Raw genomic sequence first — 24,600 nt, forward strand, 5'->3', positions numbered from 1 at the left:
AGATCTAGAGTTTTTATGGTCGAATTTCACCATCTAAAGCCATTTTTTCGTATTCTACAACTTCAATGGAGGGCGGCGGCGGCGGAGGTTTGGTTGTAGTGGTGGCGGCGATCTCAATTCCAGATCTCTGAAGATCAGAGAGATGTTTTGGAGGAGAGATAGTGAAAATGAGAGGAGGAGAGAAACAGAGTAAGGAAATGAAGAGAGAGAGAGAGAAATCAGAGAGGTGAGGGGGTTGAAGTGAATCAGTAAGGAAATGAAGAGAGAGAGAGAAATCAGAGAGGTGAGAGAGAGTGAAAGTGACGGTAGTGGGGTGGGGTTATGGGGGATGGGAAATTAATTAAATAAGGGTGGTGGGGAAAAAGAGGGTGGAAAAAGGGTAGAATCTTAGGGTTTTTTGGTAAATAGTGGGGAATCTTAGGGTAAATTGGTAAAAAAACTATGGCCAAAAATAGTAAAGATTCAGTAGGGGAAGAACAAAAAGAAATGCTAAAAAAGGAAATGGGAAGAACAAAAAGGAATGGAGGGAGTACATTTTATTTATTTCCTTCTCATAGTGCGGTGTGCACAAGCCAAACACCTTTCCAAATGTGCTTACTTCTTTTTGCATGCTACAAGATTCTCTCTCCTCGCACTTTCTAGGATTATCACCAGACCATATTTTAATTCTAACTTGCAGATTCTTCTCTGACTTCTAAGTTGATGCTACTACTTCTTCTATTTCTCGATTATCCAATTGTATTTGTATAGGTACACTTCATATCACTCAAATTCCCAGATTTATTGCCTCCAATTTCACCCCCTTCTTCAGAAATTTGTCTTTTTTTAGATTTTGTTCTTGGTTTATTGAAATTGAACTGAATTTGGATCTGGATATTTCTCATTTTTCCTGTTTAGGTAAATTTTACTTAATTTTTGATGTTTTGTTCTTGCTGTTACCAATTTTGTGGTCATGTAAGTTGTAAATTGGAGTTTTTTGTTGGTTAATTAGAATAAAAATGATGTTATTTGGATGGTATGTGATGTGTGAGATTCATAAATTGTTCAGAGGTTTTATTTGTGTCGCTTCAAAGTGTTTTATTGTTGAAGTTTGAACTTAATTATATTGCCTCGATATTTTTGTTGCAGTAAATATATTCAACAATATGCTTTGTTTTTTTGGGGGTTTATTCTTTTAAGACTTTAATTATGAATTTTGCAGCTTTCTCAACTTTCTTTGCAATGATTTTGAATTATTTGTAATTGGGATTGATTGTGTAGTATTTCGTATATATTATCTTTACCACTTCATGAGTGAATATGGGTTATTTCGACTTTTTACGGTGGGGGGATACGGTGGGCGCCCTGGGCGGTGATGAATGATCATGTACTGCAACAATCTTGTGAGTCATGAATGTATACTGAATTCATCAAGATTCATTGATTGACTTTATGCTTTTTTATTCTTCAGTTTGTACTCTGGTGGCAGTAAGTATAAGTTTTGTGCAATTGTTTGACAGTTTTTTTTTTTTTTTTTTCTTATAACCAAATATTGCAATTTTGTTGAAGTATTTCTTTTCCCATTGTAATTTGGTATCTGAACTCCCTCTGGTGGAAGTTCTTCAGATGTTTTGTTGACCAGTAAATCAATAATGATGGCTAACATTGTGATTTATGTGATCGCTGAACTTATAGGTAAAAGTCTGTGTCTTGGTTGCTTTATATGAGTGGTCTGTCTGAGATAGAGATCTGGGGATATGGGGGCGGCAAGCTCTAAAATAGACGATGACAAGTCCCTGAAATTATGCCGTGAAAGGAAGAAATTAATTAGACTAGCTCTTGATGGGAGGTGTGCTCTAGCAGCTGCTCATGTTGCTTATATTCATTCATTGAAGAGTACTGGAACGGCAGTTAGAAAATTTGTGCAACCAGATGCTCCAGTGGAATCTTCTCTGTATACATCCACCAGTGCCACTCCAGAACCACTTGCTTTGACTGATAAGTTACTTTCTAGTTTTTCATTTCCTTCACCATCAGTGTCACAACGTGTGGAGACAAATGAACATTTGCTTCCATCTCCTTCACCTCCATCCATGGGCCGCTATCAGGTGCACCATATGAATTTCAGGGGCACCTTCATTAGAAAGGTTGAAGAAAAGCCTCCACTAGTTGTCACTGGGACGGTCACTTCATTGACCACACCACACAATTCCACCCCTCGGTCCATTGAAAGAACCCAACGATCTCCGTCAGAATCTCCAACTCACCAACCTGGAACTCCGTCCCATCCACCTGAAAATTCACCTTGGGATTATTTTGGGCTTTTCCATCCTGTTGACAATCACTTATCGTCTCATGACCATAGAGATTTAGACCATAACTTTGCAAACAATGATAACTTTAAACACATTAAACAACATGATTCAGTTCCTGAACTGGAAGATGGCGAGGAGAAAATATTTTCTAGTGGAAGCGAAGGATCTGATTCAGATGAATTTGATGATCCTTCTTCTGATACACTAGTACGAAGTTTTAAAAATCTTAACCGAGAAGAGAGTAATGGTGGAACTGGCACCTCTCCTACAGCGCATACTGCCGGAAGTGTTGAATCTGAGAACGAACTGTTCGATGAGGAGAAAGTCAGCTCTCCTAAATTGTCACCCTTGAAAACAAAATCTTCAGAAGCTACAGTTACAACTGAAGCTAAGGTGACAACAGTAACAGATGATGATTTTGAGCAAAAGATTTCCCCAAGAGACCTTCTTTCTAGTATGAGAGAAGTTGAACTTCTTTTTGCCAAAGCTTCTGAATCTGGAAAAGAAGTGCCGAGAATGTTAGAAGCAAACAAGTTGCATTTTCGTCCCTTATTTCCCGGGCAAGAGTGTAAGACCCTTTCTTATTTTTTCTTTTCATATCATCTAGAGAGGGAATAAACATCATATACTTGGTATTTATCTTCTTTCATCCTTATTACCTCATATTTATTTCCATCAGCCATTAAAGTTTTGGGTTCTATCACGACTTAAGCTTAAGTTCAGTTATTTCAAGTGTGTATCTCATGTCGAGGCTTGGGATAACGACTCACTGGTTTAACTGGATAAGAGTGAGTTTAACTGGATAAGTCTTTATATCTATTGCCATGCATTTATGTATTTTTATTTTTCAATCTTATAACTTGAATAAACAATAGATTCGTGAATAGTATGTATCTTCATCTGGTCTGTGGGTTTAAACTAAAGTGCTTTGTAGATTAAGAGGCTCATTTTTAAATGTGGGATGCAATTTCAGCATGTGATTCTTGTTGGGCAGTAAAGATTTAGAGGTGTTCGGTTGTTTCCATTGATATTGTATAGATTCCACTTCTTAAAAACTGTAGACAAGGAAATCACATGATCGTTCATGGGTCTTCCCAGTTCTCACTCTACCCAAAATAGCAGTTCAGAAAAAAAGTTAATGTTGGAACCGTTCACACCTTTACTGTGGTTTAAGTGTGAACCCCAACTGGAGTTTGATTATCTTCCCACAGTTTCTCCCTTCTCTTTTTATCAAGGATGCATGCCCCTATTTTTTGTTCTCGACGCTTCTCCCATAGAATATCTGCGGCTACCGCATAATTAGCTGCGTGGACTAACTTTTCAAAACGCATCCATTTATAACATTCCATAGGAATATGCATATTTACCTTGCCCCGGATGTGGGAGACTGCCTGGCCGTGCCTCATAGATCAAATGCTTCTATCAGAGTCAAATGCTGCTATTAGAGTCATAACTCATAAGTAGCTTTTTAGGCTAACTTTAACAAATATTCATTTAACATACCTGTGACTTGCTGGTTGGGATGATTATGAGTGGATTTTACTTCTATATTGGGAAGGGGAGGACGGGATGTATATGGAATGATTTGCATGTTATGGTATTTTGAATGGACTAGGATGTAATCCTTCAATACTATTTCATTATCTGTATGGTCAGTTTTGTTATTTTATTCCCTAAAACATGCAACTTCTTCATTGCAGCTGGTGTGTCAACAACAGCTAGTCTACTCAAGGCTTGTTTTTCCTGTGGAGACGATCCAAGCCAAGTTCAAGAAGGTGATTATTTCATTAATTTACATTGTCACTTGTGTATGCCTTGGCTTTGATGTCTTTCTTGTCTAGTACTCTAGGATTGCACTTGCCTTGTGTTTGTCCTTAGTATGTCTCTGTATACGGCTCCCTTTTTTCTTCTTAACACATTGCAGTTGTGAAAGACAAGAGTCATTCTTGGACAACCTGCTGAGCCTTAGTTTGACCTAAGGCCCATACACTAAAGTGCCTAGTTTGAAAAAAATGACATCAAGCCTTAGAGAGTGTAGTATAGAGATAAAAATAATTCAGCCACCACAGGAGAGGAGGCAAAAAGCATCTGTGCCACTGCCACAAAAGGTAACGAGAGCATAGCTTCAGGGAAGGCAACTGGAAGTCTGATCATCACATTCGACTTGCCTCTCCTTGTCTGGCAAAGGCCTGACGGTCCTTGCCATCACCATGTGGCGAATTTCATCTCGAATGGACAAATTGTTGGATTCTTCTCGAACCCTAATCTGAAAAACCTTTAACTTTTACATTAAAAACTAATCCGTATCTGATATGTGCCGACTTTTGCAGAAATAACCTTGTTTTGTTTTATTCTTTTAAGCAACTACCTAATATGAAAATATTGTTTCCGTAACGCTACGAAAGAAATAAAATAACTCATATTATTGTACCGGTTTCTCCTGATTTGTTCTGCTGAGAGGCCCGAGATTGAACTCTGTGCTTTTCTTTCTGTTCCTGGTTGGAAGTTTCAACAAAGAAAATTAACAAAAACTATAGCTTCTTTGTTGATGGCGTCACTTTGGGCCTTCGCTCACCGAGCCAACCACCCTTACGCTTGCTCTCACCCAGCCAACACCACCCGGAACTCAGGAAGTACTCTCACTGCCAGCCCTATCTTCAGAACTTCCCATAAGCCTTCTCTCTGACCTTGCTATCTCGTTACAACACCACCACTGAAAGTACTCCCGCCACCTGCCCGTGAACCCCCGCAGAGTAACAGCTCTGCCATTAAGTGATTGAGTTGTATTACCTAGGTTCTGAACCTTTGTGGTTAAATTTGACCATCTCATTATCAGAACTGCTACCTGGGATGCTGAACCAAATTGAGTGATGGTTTATTATGATTTTTCGAGAAAATTTTGTTTGGGTGAAATCTCATGCTTCAGAATCTTTATTTCAGTTTGGGTAGGAATATGTTGATAATTTGTATACTTTTATGACGGAAACAGTGCTGGTCCTAAGCCCTATGGCTTTAAACTCGAATTTCTTAACTATTGAGGTATTACTGAAAAAGGTGGTGTGCATAAATAATTAAGACTAGTTGAATATAGCGGTCATTCAGACTTCAGATTCTTAACTAATTTAAAGCTATTTCTTATCTAACTGATAAAATGTGCTGATTCAAGAGTTTTCCATGGAAGTCATTAGCTGCTAAACCAATCAAAGCCTTGTCCGTTGGAACTGTGCAAGATCATAAAATGTTTTGCTTACCCTTGGAAAATCTCGGATTGTGGTGTATTTGGAACGTTTTATCTGCAAATGTTGATAGAGCATACATAGAAACTGTAGTGCTTTCTTTCATAAAATGTGATAGGAGAAAAAAGAGAAAGGAAAAGAAGGACAAAGGGTTCTATGATGTTCTCTCAAGTTCCTGTGGTGCTGTTGGTATTGTATAGTCTAAAATCTACTCCCTCTATCTCTGAACATTTGCATACGTACACAGCGTACACATTTAAAAGAAAAAAAAATTAAAGGATCGATTAGACATATTACACCCGGTATTACATTTTCATTGGCAATTAACTAATACTCACAATTAAAAAGGACATAAAGAGGGATGACAACAGTTAATGCTATGGCTGAAGAATCATTCAAAGATTGAAAACATTTTAGGTCATAGTAAATGGAAATAATGAGCATGTATCGTGTGACAGAGGGATTATAACATTTTTCTGTTGTAGTGCCGCTGACGAAGGTTTTATTTATGTGTGGTTAATCCTTTTGGTTTCGTTTTCCCCTGCTAATTTCTGTAATCCTTTCTGTTGCTGGGAGTCTCATGTTATTTACAATTCATCTCATCATAAGTGTTCATAAAGTTTGTGTATACCATGAACTTCAAAATTATGGTACTGGGTGATTTCCAAAACTAACAAGTTTCTAGATTTCCTGTCTCATGTGATTCCAATTATCAAATACTTATCCATTGTTGGATGAGCATGTAGCATTAGTTTATTATTGGATGTAGCATGTAGCTTTCATGTTGTATATCAGGTCTATGTTACTCAGACTCCGGTACCCATTTCGGAAACAGGTATCTCGGCTATTTTGTGAAAAAATATCATAATTTTGGTCCAAAATGAATTATCCAATGTCCATATCTTTGTCTGAGTGTCAATGATCCGACATGGGTACTTGAGGTAAATTGAAGAGTCCAAGTAAAAAATCATCTTTTATAGTTATTAGCTATTGATGTATTATCTTTTTTCCCCTCTTAATCAGAGCCTACTCAGTCCTCAATGAAATACTTAACTTGGCATCGGACTACTTCATTCCGCTCGTCTTCCTCCCGGAATCCTCTTGATTCAAATTCAAGAGAGGGTGTTGAGGACCTTACAAGTGATCTGTTTGAGAATTCTTACATGATTTCTGGTGGTCATGCTTCTACTTTAGATAGGCTGTTTGCATGGGAGAAAAAGCTGTATGATGAAGTTAAGGTATTCACTCTTCCCTAAACTGTAATTTCTGGACATTTCTCATATGAGTCATATGTGTTTTCAGATCCACTGAAACTTCCATCGTCTTTACTGATATGCCATTAGTTGATGGTTGCTGTAATTTTGAAGATTAGGGTAGTTTCAATACTTCAATTAGAAATGAGAATATTGTTACGTGGGTTGTAATTTCAGAAAAGATTGATTAGATTTGGATAAACATTGATTCCAAATCATTGTGTTGCTTGGAATTGAACATGCAGTGATTTTCAAAATTAGGAGATTCTTATCTGTCTCGTAGAATAATTTTATTATGCTGGTTGAGTGGTTGTATTCTGTTTATCTGTTGTTGTAAAAAGGCTTTATTTAGAATTGGACAGCCATTGATTCTAACTTGTTGTGTAACTTGTGTGGCTTTGAGTTAAACACTTTCTTTTGCTGATATAGTGTGAAGGCAATATGCTTTACAGACATGCAAGTTTTTTCTTGTTTGCAAATCCCGGATTCCAATCCTCTCATCCCTACCTATTCTTTTCCCCTGGGTAGTAAGGGGGGATCCATCGAGATCGATTCAATTGGGACATATATACTTTTGTCTTTATGATGCTATATATGATAGTATATCTATACAGGGTGTGGTATTGGGTTACAAAAAAAAGTCCTTTTATTACACTCTTTTCTATTGTGATATTAGAAGCTTAGTTCAATATGGTAGAATGTGGGTCTCCAAAACCCAATGTCGTAAGTTCAAATCTTTATATTTGAGTTGTGTACACTTTGGGGTATGTTTATACTATTTTATTATTTCTTAAAACAAGATGTTGACCAAACCTTAACTTCATATTTTCTTAGTTTTGGATCAGGTTATAGCTAACCATGTAGGGCCCACTTTTTCATGTAATACAAACTAGGTTGCTCAGCTTGCTAGAAGTCCTTGTACTAGGGTAGATAGAAAGGAGAAGAGGATTGTTACTTCATGCATGTATCGGAATTGAGGGAAGCTGCTCTGGTTTATATCTAATCTTGAAAATGACTTTTGGACTTATCCTTGCTAATAAGTATTACACATGTGAACAAATTCAAGGCCCTGTTTTTCCTTCTTCAATGAAAGTTAAATATATAATTGACCAACATCAAAGGTCCAGTGTTTCACAAGTACACAACCTTGCCCCTGAAATTGAGACTGGTAATCTGGTATAGAGACGAATTTCCAGGGCTTATAATTACGGCTTTGTAAGTTAATAGCCATGCATAGAGTTCAGTTAACCATTGTTAAGAAGATGAAAGGTAAAGCACATAAGAGAATTCATTGCTGTCCTATGGTGAATAGCTGGTTCACATATACATCAGTTATGAAAGACTCAAGGGTTAGTTTGTAAACCTACATTACTTGTTCTCTTCTTTAGGTCTCTCCAAAGATGGACTTCTGTTTTGTCATTCACTATTTTCATGTAGATGTGTTAAAAATGCCTTAAATGGCTCTGCCTCTTTTTTTCCTTTCGATATCAAGGACTGAAGACACCAAGCTATGTAATGCGAAGTAATATTTCAAGTAAAGACATCAACACAACTTTGGTGGACTGCTGCTGCAATACGAAAATCCTAAATCCTTCCTTGTAACTTTTGGCATTTGGTCAACCATTGCGTTAGCAACAGATGGTCATTAGTTAACTTTTAATCGAGTCACTATCACATTGAGAATGTTTAAAACAGTCAAACGTGAATGGAAGACCTTATAGGATGTTATATGTGAGTAGTCTGGATTATATTTGGGGAGAAGTTACAATGGATCCATTAAGACAGATAGAAAAGATGAAAGATTTGCTTTGGTCTCATCTGTTCATTATTGAGTGGTTTTTCTAGAAATCATATCGTGTTAAACTATGGTGTGTTTATCCTTCATCCTAACTCCAAAATTTCTTTTCTCCGGGTTTAGTAATATTGGGTTTTAGGTCAGTCACTCTTCTCCAAACCACTAGATTTTTAGGACATTCTTTTCCTGGATAACTTAAGTTTTTAGGTCTTAGTGTCGTGAAGATCAGATGTTTGATCATGGGCTCATAAGTCATAACCTGTCTTTCATGATTTTTGAGAATCCAGGAGACATGGTCTTGGCATGTTAGCTACTAGCTAGCATCTTCCATGTTTTATGCTTAGATACTTGCTATTTAGCTCACTAGTACTTGTGGTAGTTCCATAAAAATAGTTTCTCCAGTCAGATGTGGTTTTGTTGTGCATGATTTTCTTAAGATGGGTATGACTAATTTGTTTTTGCTGCTTTTGGAGTCACATAATGCTTCATCCTTCTTGGTTATTAGGTTAATTTCCTGAAGTTACTGTTTCAAAATTATTTCTATATAATGTGTGACTAGAATGATTTTTTTATGGCAATCAGGCAATAAACTAATGTATCTTGAGATATTCATATGACCTTAATGATGATTTGTGTGCATTCCTTATTTTTAAATTGTTCAAATTATTAGAAACTTGCTTTAATTCCAGGCTAGTCAGACTGTCAGAAGGGAGTTTGACGAGAAATGTAAGACTTTGAGAGAACAAGAAACTAGGTGCGAAAGTCAATACAAGATTGACAAGACTCGTGCTGTCGTGAAGGACTTGCACTCTAGGATTGGAGTTGCAATTCAAAGAATCGATACAATATCAAGAAGAATCGAAGAACTGCGGGACAAAGAGCTGCAGCCGCAACTTGAGGAATTGATTGAAGGGTATGTTCATCTAATTTTCTTAGTCCAGAAAACCGAAATATCTGTATCTCGCTATTTGCAAGATTTTGTTCATAAATACGAAGTAATAATCTTTTTGTAAGCTCTATTTTATTTAATAGAACAAATACTCCACAAGAAGACTGGGAAACAAGATATTAGGAAAAAGAGTAAGAACCTCAGACTGTCTTCCCTTGTTCAGACTGTCTTCCCTTATTCAGACTCCATATGGACACTAAAAAAGCCATTTGATTCTGTATACCTTGGATGTCGGTCGACACAGAAAATCTATTTCCCTGTTTTCGTAATTTTTGTTTTATGTAAAAGAAATCCAATTCATCTAGAAAATTATTTCTCCGAGGAGTCCACCTTAACAATTATTGTGGCTATTGGTTGGTGGTGGAAAATAGCATTTTTCTCCTTGTACATCAATCAAGGTGTTACACAAGTAAGTTCATCATCAAAAGCTAATTATTCTTCTCAGGTCACCATTTAACTTTGTGCTGAACAAGCAATTTTTAATTAACCTTATGTGACCTAGATCTCCATGGTTAATGACCTGTTCACTTCATCTAATTTTTATTGAACTGATTAATTTTTATGATTTCTATTAAAGACAACTGATTTGTACCTAAGATAACTGACTTTTACTACTTAAAACTGAATTTCGTAACTGACATTTACTTACTAAAACTGATTTTTTCTGATTCTCTAGTGTTCACCCATATGCAATCTAGTGATAACAACTGATTTTTCTGATCATAGTTGACATTTACTTACTATAACTGATTTTTGCTGATTTTCTAGTGTTCCCTTCCACTATGTAATTTAGTCATTACAACTGGTTTTGCTGATCAGCACTTAGCCAATTCAAACTGATTTTTGTTGAATTAAATTTATTTTTACAGAGTGGGCATCTGGTACGAGGGATAAGCTACTTATATTGAGTATTACTCCTCCCTTCCCCAAATAAGCATACCATTTCTCCTTGAAAGCTTGTCCCAACCATGAGGTGCTCCACTTTACAAAAATGTTGTATTTCTCTTCCATTGCAGAGTTATGATCTTCCATTTCACCTATACCAAAAAACAATAAACAATGGCAGCTGCCATATTTTAATTCACCTTCAATCAGCAGATTCAATTACTCCCCACCACCAAGGGATCTCCTTAATCTATGTGAAAAAGACAAATGTGAAGTTTATTTCGACGGAAAGTTGAAGTGAACATGACCCAGGGGGTTGTTTGGTTGGACGCAAAAAGTAATTAAGAAAGGGAGAGAAAAGGAAAGGAAACAAAGCCCTTATAAATTCTTAGTGTGTTTGTGCGACGAATTAACTTAGCTTGACATCATAACTGATAGATTATAAGGGAGAAGATGATGATTTGATTAACTGATAGTTACAGAAAAATGTAAAGGTATTCAAGCATTCAAGAGGCTTGATTCTCTCCCAGTGAACTCTTAAAAGCTCAACCAATTTACTCAACAATATTCAACATAACAATCCCTTCCTAATTTTCACTTATTTATAGTAACACCTCTATTAACTCCCTTATCTTTCTCCTCGAGATAATACTAATTGCACTACCTAATATTCCCCTCCCCATTTGCCAGTTCATAGCAGTTTGGTGGAGTAAAAACTCTAATTTTCTCTTTCCTCTCTCCTCTCCTCAGTCTTGTCGGTGAAAGGGTGTGGTAGGTGATGGTTTGGTTGCTAGGGATGTAGTTAGGCTGGTGGGGTTGGGCGAGGGGGAGGGGTTCAAACGGATAAAAGAGGAAAAGGATTTTCAAAAAAACACAACCAAACAAGTTCTTAGGGAACCATGGGTCTAAATTGCCTTCGTGGATTACCCCATTCCAAATAACTATGAGTGAGCACTCAGACACTTTGTCAAAGTGGGTTTGTGAAGGCAATTCAAATCACAATGCATCAGTCAAATACCATCCCACTTTGTGAAGGATTAATTGAGTCAAATTTTAGGGAAAAGAAATTGTTTTCCATTCTAAACCTAAATGCAAACTGTGACCACCCAGTTTTGTAAACCTGGATGACAAAGTAGTTTCTTCTTCTCTATAGTATTCCCTCCGTCCCACATTACTCGTTACACTTTCCTTTTTCATCCGACCCACATTATTAGTTACACTTCTAAATTAGGAATAACCCCACAATTATTATATTGTCGCTCTCTTCCCACTAACAAAAGTTTGGTCCATACACCCTCTCTCGTTCAATTATAAAGTACCCCACTAAGTCTAACTCCTATCACACCTTTTTTTTTTTATTAAGATAACCAAACAACTACTTTTCACCTAAAACTTTGTACAAAGGTGAGTGTTACGAGTAATGTGGGATGGAGGGAGTAAACTTATAACCAAATACTATCTTTTATTTCTGAAAGTTTCTCTTTGGTGCTCTATGATTTGGCAAATTCCACTTGGCACTTTGATGTTTCAAATTTGTTTCACTTTAGTGTCGTTTACTCATTAAGGGAATAATTAACATAGGTATTTCACGTGTGTCAGAAAGTCTCACAGTCTCACTTTAGTCCAAGCTCCCAAAGACCACCACTAATAGTAATACCAGAAAATTCAACTTCCTCTTATTTCTCTCCATGTCTTTGTCCTAAATAAATGGGGAAAACCCTTTGACAAATTAACCAAACAAACCAAAATAAAGTATAAGGTTAGAATATTGCTTTGACGTTGTACCAAACCTCTGAACACCAAATTGGAAAATTTTCTTATTTTTATTATTGTTGATAATAGACTGGTGGATCTAGGATTTTTCATATAGGGAAGACACAGTCATAAGAACAAAGGATCAAATCTGTTTTGGTTAGCCTTTCTTTTTAAGGTGATTTGTTTTTCTTGGTCAGATGTTCATTATTGTTTCATTTGCGGGGGGAAAAAAATCAGAATTAGAAATAATATAATTTTATTTATATGCAAATTTGATTGTCAAAATTCAACCTAAAAACCTAAAGCTGGAATTTTAGTAAAAAACAATTTTGAAAATAGTAGCCGATTCTTATGAATATAAATAAGGGAATGGCTAATAATTTTTGTACAAAAGTTAAAAGAGAGAAACTGCAAGTAGCCACCATTGACTAGTAACAGTGGTAAGGTTTACTACATTTTTGCATGCCGAAGACACACCAACACACTAATATTGTTATTATGTAGAAATACCAGAAAAATGAAACGAAAGATAGTGATATGTGTTTAAAACCGAGGACCTTACTGGAGCATTTACTTGGTTGGGGTTAACTTGCAAGCTAAAAATCTTTCAAGGGGCGTGTGGTTCAAAAGTTGGTTAGGGAAATCTACCATTGAGTTTTCCTGTACTCATTTATTATGGTCTGGACTGTTTTTGTTATGATTAAATGGTTCACTCATTTTTTGACAGATTACGAAGAATGTGGGAAGTGATGTTCGAATGCCACAAGCTACAGGTGCACATAATAACAAGTGCATTTAGCAACGGCAGTGTGAAACTATCCCTAGAATCAGAATCACGTCGCCACATCACACAACTTCTTGAAGAAGAATTGGGCAAACTGTCCTCGAGTTTCACCAAATGGAACAATGCTCTCAAGTCCTACATTCAGGCTATTGATGATTGGCTAAATAAATGTGTGATTATTCAGGAGAAAACTTCAAAGAAGCGAAGGTGGGGGCTTCCATTAGAACGGAGATTGCGGTTTGCAGGCCCACCTATATACACTACCTGTGGTGTTTGGCATGACACACTCAAAGAATTGTCAGTGACGGAAGTGGAAGAAACAATAAAGGGATTAGCAACTGAGATATCTCGATTCGTTCCTCTCCAAGATGGGAAGAAGACCCGCAAAGAAGCAGAACAAATGCATACTCACGAACCCTTCGAGGAGTGGAATACAAGTTATGATCAATTCCAATCAAGCTTTGTCATTTTTCTTAATGAGCTTTGTAAGTTTGCAGACCGTTCTCTCAACGTGTATTCAGAGCTTCAGACTAACATTGAAGAATCCAAGAGAAACTATGAGCACAAGATGTCTCAACCTTAATTTTAGTTGTTTGACACTTGACAGAGGCCATACGGTACAGATTGGTGGTTCCGCTACAGTTTCAGGTATATATATAAACTTTGATAAATGGAAAGGTGGTAAAATTTATTGGATTTTGGCATAATGTACAGGGATGAGGAATAAAGATGGATCATGGATCTACTCCTATCTTCAAGGTTTCTTCACTCTTCCCTGAGTTTAATAATAGGACTTGAGTTGGTTATGTTGTTCAAGCTTCCGTCAGCGGATGCCATTGTTGTTGTAAGAAAATTAGCAGAATGAATTTGCTTAGGCTTTTATACATGAAATGCAATAAGTTATCATAGATAAGTCATTAAGTTGAAGTAAATTGCTTTGGATATATTCAATACAAATCTGTGTTTGGATTCGTCTTTGTGACCCGGCTCGGACCGTCGTTGGAATTTATATGGGAGAAAATGGCGTTTTGTACTATTGAGATTGAGTTGCTCAAAATAATGAAATGTAGAATCCTTGATTAATACAAATATTATCAGTTAACTATTAAGAAAATACACGACGACAACCTGGGGATAATCAATTAGCTTAGTTGATTAAAGTTTTACAAGCAATTCAATTAGCTTAGTTGATTAAAATCTTAAAAGCAATGCTTAAGACGTAAAATCAAACTATGTCTACATTATTTTCCTTCAATATTCTCTCAACTTGAACAAAGAACGTTATTTTCCTTTAATATTCTCTCAACATGAACAAAGAAAAATATTACGACCAGTGGCCAAATAAAAGTAATCGGAGAAAACCTGACTCAATAATTCACTTTAATTTCCTTGTAATTAATTTAAAATTTGCTAATGCTTTTATTTATAAATTTGTCAAACTCGAGAATATACCTTTACTAGTATTGAAGCCCGTGCGATGCACGGGTTTATCAATTTTCGTACATATTTGTCTTATTATATCATCGTATACAAATAGTTGTTTTATAAAGCATACGTATAATACAAATCAAATGGTTAGTTCAATAATGGTAAAACTCGAGTTAGTTATTCATGTGTTCTCTACAAAATTATTACATATACTTTGTATAAGTATAGTCGTATAGACTCACTCTGTCCTTATATTTTTCGCCCCATATTCTGTTTAGTCCATTCGATTGCTTCATTTTTGTATGCTGTATTAAATTTACCCTATAAACCCCATTTACTTTGTATTAAGTTTCCTTTAATATAACGTTAAAAAAATATGAAAAAAGTAAAAGTAGGATAAATTTACGTTGAAATCTACTATCTTTTTATTTGTTATCAGCTTTTTAAATATTTATCTTATCACTATGTGTAATATACACGGAGTATAAAACATGGTAGAGATATTCGTATGGAGTGTTTTAAAGTAATAATAATTCTATGTTAATTATCATCTTTTTAAAAATTTATCTTATCATTATGGGTAATATATTATAGATTATAAAACATGGAAGATATAGAATATGAAATAATGCAAGTAGAATTCTATTAATAATATAAATTAATCCAAATATCAAAGGTTTAATGAAATAAAATCTACTATATATTTCAGTAAAAATTTGCAAAAAAGAATAAAATAAATTAGAATATGTGTTTGATTATTTGGTACGGAGTATAACAATCTCAAGGATCTTTTTGTGTACGTATTGATATTTTCCATCATTCCATGTTATTTTGTAGCAATTAAACCCATGGCCCTTAATCCTTATCGCATAATGAAAACGATATGTACAAAATATGGGAAAAGTAAAAGTATGATAAATTTACGTTGAAATCTTCTATTTTTTTTAATCGTTATCATTTTTTAAAATATTTATCTTAATATGAGAAAAGTAAAAGTAGGATAAATTTACGTTAAAATCTATATATGTATGGAGTGTTTTAAAGATAATAATAATTCTATGTTAATTTGTGGAATCTATGTTTATCATTAAGTAGTCAATCATGTCGACTCTAATATTATTTATTTAATTAGTTAATAATTTAATTATATACGATGACATTTCATTACTAATTCCGAAAATCAAATTTTTTTTTATTCCACAATTTTTTTTAATGAAACATAGAACATTAGAAGCGAAGTATTATTTAATGTTGTTTAGGGATCACTACGAATTAGACTATCCAAGAAACTCGTTCACCATCTTTATATAGCTTGCAACGATTGCATTATTGCTTTCATATTAATTAATTGTAGGGTTTTTGTTTTGGTTTTATGATCTATCTCTAAATCAAAGTTTGGTAAAAGGTTTTATATACTAAATGTACATGTTTGTCATGGGTATTGAGAGGAAACATAAAACAAAGTTGTAATAAAACATCAACTTAATTATTAAACCAAATAAGATCATAATTGACTTGAATCTGCGTAATTAGTTCAATAGTTCATCGTTTGACTTCCATTGATCTCAATTCCTCGCTCGTCTTATAACATGTAGTATTGAGGTTGTTCTTTCAATATTTCCGGGCCCTATAATTCTTGCGAATCATCCTATTCTTCTTTGTAACCAAGCTTGTTTTTCCTCGTCTTAATTGGCAATAATCTTCGCATCCATATCGAATATCATCATCATCAATATTGTCGTCGTAATATAAATCCAGCTGATCGCTTTCATCGGCATGATCATCATCATGATCATTAACCCTAATTACAGCATTATTATTCAGTTCTTGTTTCGTGGCCTCTTTCTCCATCATCATCTTCATCATCTTACAATAAGAAGTGTAATCGTCAATGAAAATAGAATCGTTAGTAGCCTTGTTGACGTGTACATACTGCTTGGTCTGATGATCCAAACATGGCATAGCCACATACAGATGTTGAAGATATACGGGCTCGAAACAATCCATCATCAGCCCTGCTCAATTTTCGTAATGGTATAAACGTGGTATACGTCGTTAACATCGGATAAAAGTTAACGACGTACCATTCCAAGTTAGGAAAACAAACAATATTCACAATCATCATCCAAACCGGTATCATATCATATAAGAGAATACCAAATAGCAACTGCATCAATACTAATCCTCATACTAATCATAATCACATATCAATTGATTAACAAACAATTAAACAAAGCAGCCAAATCCAATGAAATTATAGTACTCCGTACATGCTAACAACAGCGAAATATTAGCGTAATATAAAAAATTCGAAGACTACCTATCACACCGGAATTATTTTATTTTGTTTCGTGAAGTTTATATATATATATATATATATATATATATATATATATATATATATATATATATATATATATATATATATATATATATATATATATATATATATATATATATATATATATATATATATATATATATATACAAAAGGGTAGAAGTTTGTGAAATCTATGTTTATCATATTAAGTAGTCAATTATGTGAAGACTCTAATATATTTATCTAATATTATTTATTTAATTAGTTAATAATTAATTATATGCGATGACGTGAAAATCCTACGTGGACGCTCCGAAATCTCTTGAAAAAGCTACCCTTTATATATATATATATTAGATTTTATAACACCAATTTTAATGGACTTTTTGTTTGCTCTAAAAAACTAGAATATTTTTTTAAAATAGTCCCCTTAAATAAAATCCTTCAACTTTTTAAAGATTAAAACAAAACGTAAATATTATATTTTTTTTGACATTGGCAAAAGATACAAAGAAGAAATACAAAATAAAGAAAAGGAAAAAAATCAGTAATTGGGGCCCAAAGGATATGATGAACCTAAAAGCGGATGCCATTTTTTACCGTTGCTTAAGCTAGTTGGACTTGTAACGTTGCCCTTTGTAGAGCCAAACACTTACCTTGACTACAGATTTTGGAAAGTGTCCAAGTTTGACGGATGTCATAATCCTATTCCTTTTGCAAACTTGTGACTAGGTTTATAGTCCGTGAGGATGGAAATGGAATCAATAGAACATATCAAAGCCCAATTCATGCCACGTAACATGCGAGAGCTTCAACATTTGAGGCTGAAAGAGCCATGGCAAAAGAAAAACTCCTGGTATTTGTAGGACGCCCGATTCCATATGTTGACCTTTAAGAAAGACTTGTAGGTGTTGCAACGAGACTTGAATATGAGTAGCACCATATCTACAATTACAGGCTGACCTCAAAAACCGTGTTATTTCTGGTGATCTAAAACCCATAAACTACAAAGGATATAGGGCAGTCTATTCCATTTCTTCCATCCACGATTATAAAAAGTAGGATATGGTAAAGAATCCAATCTTGAATAGAAAGGTTCTCTTTGAAATTTGAGTAGATATCCAACATTCAAACCCTCCACACTTATTGCGCCGAATTACATAAGAGAAATATATATTGCATGTCCATTTCTTGTAAACCTCAAATTTGAGATCCCTCTAGAGCTTAAATTCAGCTTCAGAACAATCCTTCAGGGGTCATTTCCAATTTAATTATAAGTGTAACAATTAATCTGGGACGGACGAAAAAGGAAATTGTTGTGGGATCTTTTACGGTGCTGACGTGATACGCGCACCTCGGAGGTATCAAGTATGACCTGGCACGAACTTCTAGCAACCTGCAAAACAAGAATATTCCCGTAGGAATATTCCCTCTGATGCTTAAGTAAGTATAAGCTAGAGAGATAAGTAATTTTAGAGAGAAGGCAGAGCAAAGATAATTTTTTGTTGGTGGGGATTCATTGAATTCCTTGTACCTAGGGATCTGCACTATTTATAGTTCTAGGGTTTCTTGGGAACTGGTCCTGCATGATTGAGTGTTTATGTAAGATCGGGACACGTGTCTTGCATTGGTTTTGGAGGCTTGATTAGGACCAATGTGGACCTCTTAATCGCTTGGGCCTTGGCCCTGTGAAGTTGAGAAAGGCCCGCAGGCAAGCTTTTGGGCCTTTTTTCTGGGCTTTGATAGTACAGTCAGGTGGCAATCTTTTAGGCCACATCATTTGCCCCTCAAGGAGGATGCCCCTTGTCCCTGTGGGGTAGGCTGCTTGATCGGAGGGAGCGCCGCGTGTGAGGGCTTTTCAGAGCTTAGATTTTTCCTTTAAAAGCTTCAGTTCCTCTTTCATTTTTCTTTTGTTATTTCAGAGCAATTTTTCTTTAGTGAGAGAAAGTAAATTTCGTCCTGCCAAAGATCTGCTTGTGCTTGCGCTTGAGTGTTCTTGGATTTGCTGTCCAGTGTTCTTGAGGGTTTAGAGGATTTGCCAAGACTTCTCATCAGTTTGATCATTTTCTGGTAAGTTCTCTATCAAAACTTTGTTTTTTGTATGCTTGTGGGACCTCTCTGGTTTATTGTTTATAGTGTTCTGTGGAGGCGTCTTGGGGGTTATGACACCTATCCCTTTCATTCTTTTGCTAAAGTCAGACGTCCTATCCCTTATGCAGGACGGCATGGCTCGAATTAGACAAACAGCCGACGTGCGTGCATGGGCTGCACCGCGAGAGGGGGACGATAGGGTTCTTTTTTCGATCCCGTCCCAAGGAAGTAGGAGTGAAGTCCGTTCCTCCCATAATACAGGAGACGGGGCCATAAGAACGACACATTCTCCTAGAAGAAGGAAGAATGTGGCTTCCCGTCCCCGCGTTCCACGCGATGATTTTGAAGATGACTCCTCTAGCTCTTCAGACGAGGAGTTTGCAAAAAACCTTCCTCCTATGGTCCGGGGGAAGGAGAACGTCAATCTATTTCCGTCTGATATCTTTCCCAGCATGAAATGGCTGAGGTACCTGAGGGAACAGGGATGTGACTTTGAGCGTTTTCTGCTCTTGCCCCCAGGTTTTAGTCATAGGAGCCCTCGACCTCATGACTCCGTGGACCAACTCTCCCAAGGAGAGGTAGCTGTTTATACTGCTGCCTTTAGGTTGGGTCTTAGATTTCCATTGCACCCCTTTGTGATGGACGTTTTAGAGGGGTATGACATTGGCCTTGCTCAATTGACGCCCAACTCTTGGGCAAATATTTTTGGTTTTATTGCCAAGTGTTCTTTGAGCGGCGTCACCCCTTCCTTTCATGCTTTCCTTCGTCTCGTAGTCATTTCCCCTTCTTCTCGTTCTCCCCAGGGGTGGTTCACCCTTTACAGCCGTCGGGGATACAAGACGGTGGTGGGTAAGACCTCTAGTTGGGTTTGGTGGAGGAAGAAGTGGTCTGTTGTTCGAATGGAAGATCTCTCTCTTTCTAGACGTCTTTCTAGGTGGAACAGTCGGCCCCGCTATTTGTCTAAAGCTAACGCCTACCCTCGCCTCTCGTTCAGAGAGTGGGGACTAGTGAAGCCCTTGTTCCAGGCTGAGATGTATCGGCTGTCGTCAAAGAGCCATGCCTGGGTGCCTAATGCTTGGCTTCCCCATGTCGGCCAGTTCACCAATATAGTCTTTCTTTCGGTCGTTGGTCTTTGTTCCTATTTGAGTAGAGGTAGTTCCCCATAGATTTTCACTCAACATATTTTTATTCTCTCTCTTTTTTTTTTTTTTTTTACTAACCCTTGGCTTTGTAGGTTCTGCCATGGATCGCCTATCCTCCGAAGACAAGGGTGTAGTGGAAGTACCCGCTTGGCTGTCCGAGGTGTATACCGAGGACATTCTCAAGGCCGTGGAGGCCAAGAAAAAGGACTCCTCCAAGAAGTCCAGCGAGGGTGCCTCTGGCGACGTCGCCAAGGTAATTTTTTATTTTTTGCCTCTGTTCATTTCTGATCATGATTTGGTCGCTGACTTCCTTCATCTTTTAGGAACCCACTTTACCAGCTACGAAGAAGCGTCCGGCATCTTCGACGGAGGCTCCTAAGCCAAAACGGCCCTTCTTTAAGAAGATGGGTCCGGCCGATGCTGTCACCAAGCCGTCGGTACCAAAATCGTCCGCTCCCCTAGCTGAGGGGGAGGTTCTTCCTACCCAGACACCCATTCCTCCTCCTGAGCAGAAGGAGGTTCCTTCCCAGGTGGACACCGAAAGGGATGGTACTGCCGGAGCAGCTGCTGACGAAGTAGCAGTCGAATAGTCTGAGGCTGCTGACGCCACCACCTTGTCCAAGGAGGACAAGGGTAAAGGCAAGGAAACTGAGGCTCCTTCTACTGATAATGCCTCTACTTCTCCTGCAGCTTCGCCAATTGGTTAGTGTCTCTGTACTTTAAATCTGTCATGTCAGGTTGGGATTTGCACGATGTTTGATAATCTTGGCGTTTGGTTCAGTTGAGATGTTCAAGCGGATGCGGCGGGCCGAGGTGGCGAGCATCCCCCCTTCTGCCGTTTTTAGCTCAGAGGCGAAGGATAAGATCCTTGCGGACGTGTATGCGGCCATCCCTGAGGAATATGTGAGGTCACTCCCCGGGATTGACTTGGGATTCTTTGGGTCCATTCAGTCTCTCGTCCTTGATGTGAGACACTTACTCCTGGATCTCTGTAGTTATGATTATATATGTACGCTACTTTAATTCTATGTTGCCTTTGGCAGCTTTTCATTCGCTGTGCCGAGAGTAGGAACTATCGCTTTGACATGCACAATGAGATGCTCAAGCACAAGGACCAGATCGAGAATCATGAGCAATATGCTGAGAAGACGGCCAGGTTGATCAACTTGGACGCGGACAAGAAGATCAAATCCAAGACGGAAGATCTGAAGAAGGCCGAGGAGGACGCCGAGAAGTATAAAGAGAAGTTGCTGGAACATGAGGGGCGGCTTGCCGTGCTGAGAAAGGAGTACTCTTCCGTCTCGGAACGGGTGACTAATTTCTCTTCCAAGGTGAACGTTCTTGAACGTCAGCTCAAGGCCATGCAGGGGAAGATTGAGGTCGTGCGCAAGGAGGCTGCAAGCTCTTTTAAGTTGGGCGAGGAGTCCATCTTGGAGAGTGCCCAAAAGGCGTGGGATTAGTCTATGGACGGGAAGGACTTTTCCTGGTTCAAACGTCGTATCTCCCACCAGATAGCCGTCTCGACGGCTAGGCGCCTAGGCTTAGATCCCCCCGAGTTCGTCAGTGACGGGGAGGAGGACATAGAGGAAGACGAGGTGTACTCCCCTGAAGGCCAAGACGTCCAGGACGGAAGTTCTATTGCCCCTCATCCTTGAGCGGTTTTTTTTGTAGTTGGTTTGAATGACGCCATGGGCGTTTGTAATAACTTTGGTGCCTTTTGGCATTTATTTGATTTGGTTTGTTTGCGCCTTGGGCGCTATGTATAAACAATTCGTGTCGTTGTGCACTTTATTTTATTTTAATTCCATCAGTTCGTTACTGATTTCTTGGGAATTCTTTCTTTGGGTCCAGTTGTTGGACAGAGACCTCGGTGTTTTAGGTGATCAGCCTAATTTGAGGCGCTAATCTAGGCCACTTCTCAGGCCGTCAAACGATTAGTCTTTTTAGACGCCATCCGAGGAGGATGTCTTATGTCTGAGTGTTTGCTCTTGTTTGAGTCTTTTTTTTTGGGGCACCTTTCGAAGAAAAGACGTCATGCTGGATGTCTAAACCCTTTGTGTTTATTAGCACTGGGCACATCCAAACCCTTCGTGTTTATTAGCACTGGGTATTGTTTATTTAGCAGATATTGACGCCACTATTTTAGGGATCGTTTTCTGGCGAGTTTCTTCACCCCTTAAGTGTTCCTTTTTGAAGGTTCAACTGAGACTTGTATTTGTCAGATAAGTGTTAATTTACTAAATTGCTTGCTACATTCACCGCGTCTTAGGCGGGCATTTACAGGCCGTTTTGTGGGCTCTGGTACAATACCTAGGCCGTTTTGTAGGCTCTGAGTACAATAGTTACCCTAATGATGTTCTACTTTATTTCAGCCACTTTCTTCAATTTTGACCGCTTCTATTTGGACGGGTCTAGTTTCTTTGGTGACTTGGGGTTCATCTTCATGCTTTCGTTTTCCTCTGACTTCAGCAGAATCTTGCTTCCATGCTGACGGGTTGAGGGTCGTCAGGTAACAGTCCCTAGCCCGTTGTTGATCTCCATGTATGGTGCCTATAACTCCATCATCGCATACAAACTTCAGAAGCATCAGATGGGTGACGACTACAGCCTTGATCTTGTTTAAGGTGGGTCGTCCCAAGATGACATTGTATGCAGTCAAGTATTTAACAATTAGGAAGTCCACCTCCATCTTTCGCCCATTCTTCCTATCCCCAATTCGAACCGGCAGAGTGATGACGCCAACAGGGTGAATGATACTCCCTCCAAAACCAATGATGGGATAGTGAATTCTTTTGATGGTTTTGGGGTCGTGTGCTAGGCGATTGAGGCATTCTAGACTCATTATGTCGGACGAGCTTCCCGTGTCTATTAGTATGCGTTTAACTCTCAGGTTAGATATCTTGAATTCAACCACAAGGGGATCATCATGCGGCGTGGCTATCCGTCCGCCATCTGACTCACATATTTCTATCTTTGGGAATGGATCCATGGGCGCTTTGGCTGACAGCAGCACTTGTCCTAAGCGGCGAGCATAATCTTTCTGTCCTCTCATGGTAGGTCCTCCAGCGGCCGGTCCTCCAGATATGACGGCTATAAATCCTCCGTCGCTGTGTTGTCCCTTAGTCGGCGAGGCAGGTGACTTGTTCTTTTTGTATTGGTTTTTTCCAAAGCCATGAGCATTCTTCTGTAAGTAGTTCTTGAGGTGTCCTTTGGAGGCTAGGCCATCTAAAGCCCTCTTCAAGCTTCTACAATTCTTGTTCATGTCCTATATCTTCATGGAACTGGCAATATAATTTGGGATCTCGAGTCTCAGCAGGAGACTTCATGGGGAAAGGTCGATCAAGGTCGTACCTTGTCCCCACGTCTTTTAGTATGGTGAGAAGATCTGTGTTGTACTCAAAATATTCTCTTTCTTGCGGTCGTTCTCTCTTGTGCCCAGGAAAGTTGGTATCATGCTCTTTTGAGAGAGCCCATGTGCCATTCACTCGTGGGGATTTTCGGTCCACTTTATCCTTCTTCCCGGAGGAGTCTGTTGTTTCTCCAATCCTTCCTTCCTTTGACGCGCTGCATATTTCTGTTGCATGGATAAATGCTTCAGCCTCGTCCAGGACCTCGGCCATAGTCCTTACACTCTTCTTAACCAGGTCAAACTTGAAGGATCCCTTCTTCAATCCCCTAATAAAATTATCAAAAGAGACGCCATCAGGTAAGTCTGGGATCTGTCCCGCCTCTAGATTGAAACGCTTCACGTAGCTTCTTAGGGACTCGTCTTTCCCTTGTTGGATCCGTCCCAAATGCATGCTGGTTTTCCTTTCTTCCTTGTGTGCCATGAACCTCGTAGAGAACAAAGTCTGTAGTTCGTTAAAAGAGGCAATTGATCCTGGGGGCAGCCGTTCAAACCATTTAGACGCTACTCCTTTGAGCGTTGCTGGGAAGTATTTGCACCAAGTGGCTTCATTGGTTCCCTGAACGTACATGTGATGGCGGTATGCGACAAGATGCATATCGGGATCGGTGGTCCCGTCATAAGCTTCAATTGTAGGAGTTTTTACTTTCGGTTCCTTCGGGGCGTTCATGATCTCGTCAGAGAAAGGGGTACTCATGTGCCTTAACGTCAGGTTGTTGAGCCCTTGCTGAATATGATAGGTTGGTTCACGACGGTAAGATAGCAGGCGGGGGCGCATGCTTACCCTATGGGGCGTCATCAGGGTCGGTCCTCGTGTAGTGGGATAAAATGGCGGATCTTCCATCACAGGAGTGGACCCGGTGTCTGATAGTTTAGATTCAGCCTCATAATGTTCTTGACGCCTTGAGGCTGGCCGTAAGACAGCTGGTGGGCTTCCCCTAGACGATGGTCGTATGACCGGGTCCCTTCGAGGTAAGAAGGTGGGGGGGTCACGGCCGTTTCCCGAGTGCTCAGGCACAGGGCTGACTCCCCTGCTTGCTTGTGGACGAGAACCTTCTCCAACTCTCCAAACGTTGGACCTGAGCGGCATTCTGCTTATCTGATTGACGCCTAGACTGAGGGGCCTCTGCGGAGCCGTCCTCTCAGCGCAGTAGATTAGCATATTTTTCCGAATTTCATCTTGCAGTGTAGTGCTCATCTGTTGTCGAAAGTTCTGATTCATTTGCTGTTGGAATCCTGTTAAGATCTCGCGTAGGGAGCCC

At 38.5% G+C, this 24,600-nt stretch overlaps 1 protein-coding gene across 2 annotated transcripts; it reads left to right on the forward strand.

Moving 5' to 3' along the window:
- Positions 1-552: 552 nt before the first annotated feature.
- LOC110776452 (protein ROLLING AND ERECT LEAF 2) lies at positions 553-13,987 on the forward strand. Of its 2 annotated transcripts, none has more exons than XM_021981017.2 (6): positions 553-897; positions 1,675-2,862; positions 3,995-4,069; positions 6,554-6,768; positions 9,268-9,491; positions 12,895-13,987. In XM_021981017.2, exons 2-6 carry the CDS (start codon positions 1,737-1,739, stop codon positions 13,532-13,534), a joined length of 2,280 nt encoding a protein of 759 aa, XP_021836709.1. In that variant the 5' UTR covers positions 553-897; positions 1,675-1,736; the 3' UTR covers positions 13,535-13,987. The 2 variants fall into 2 exon arrangements, with proteins under 2 accessions (XP_021836709.1, XP_021836708.1); XM_021981016.2 differs by having other exon boundaries at positions 553-750.
- Positions 13,988-24,600: the final 10,613 nt, after the last annotated feature.

Source organism: Spinacia oleracea, chromosome 4, assembly GCF_020520425.1.
Source record: "Spinacia oleracea cultivar Varoflay chromosome 4, BTI_SOV_V1, whole genome shotgun sequence".
Taxonomy (NCBI): domain Eukaryota; kingdom Viridiplantae; phylum Streptophyta; class Magnoliopsida; order Caryophyllales; family Amaranthaceae; genus Spinacia; species Spinacia oleracea.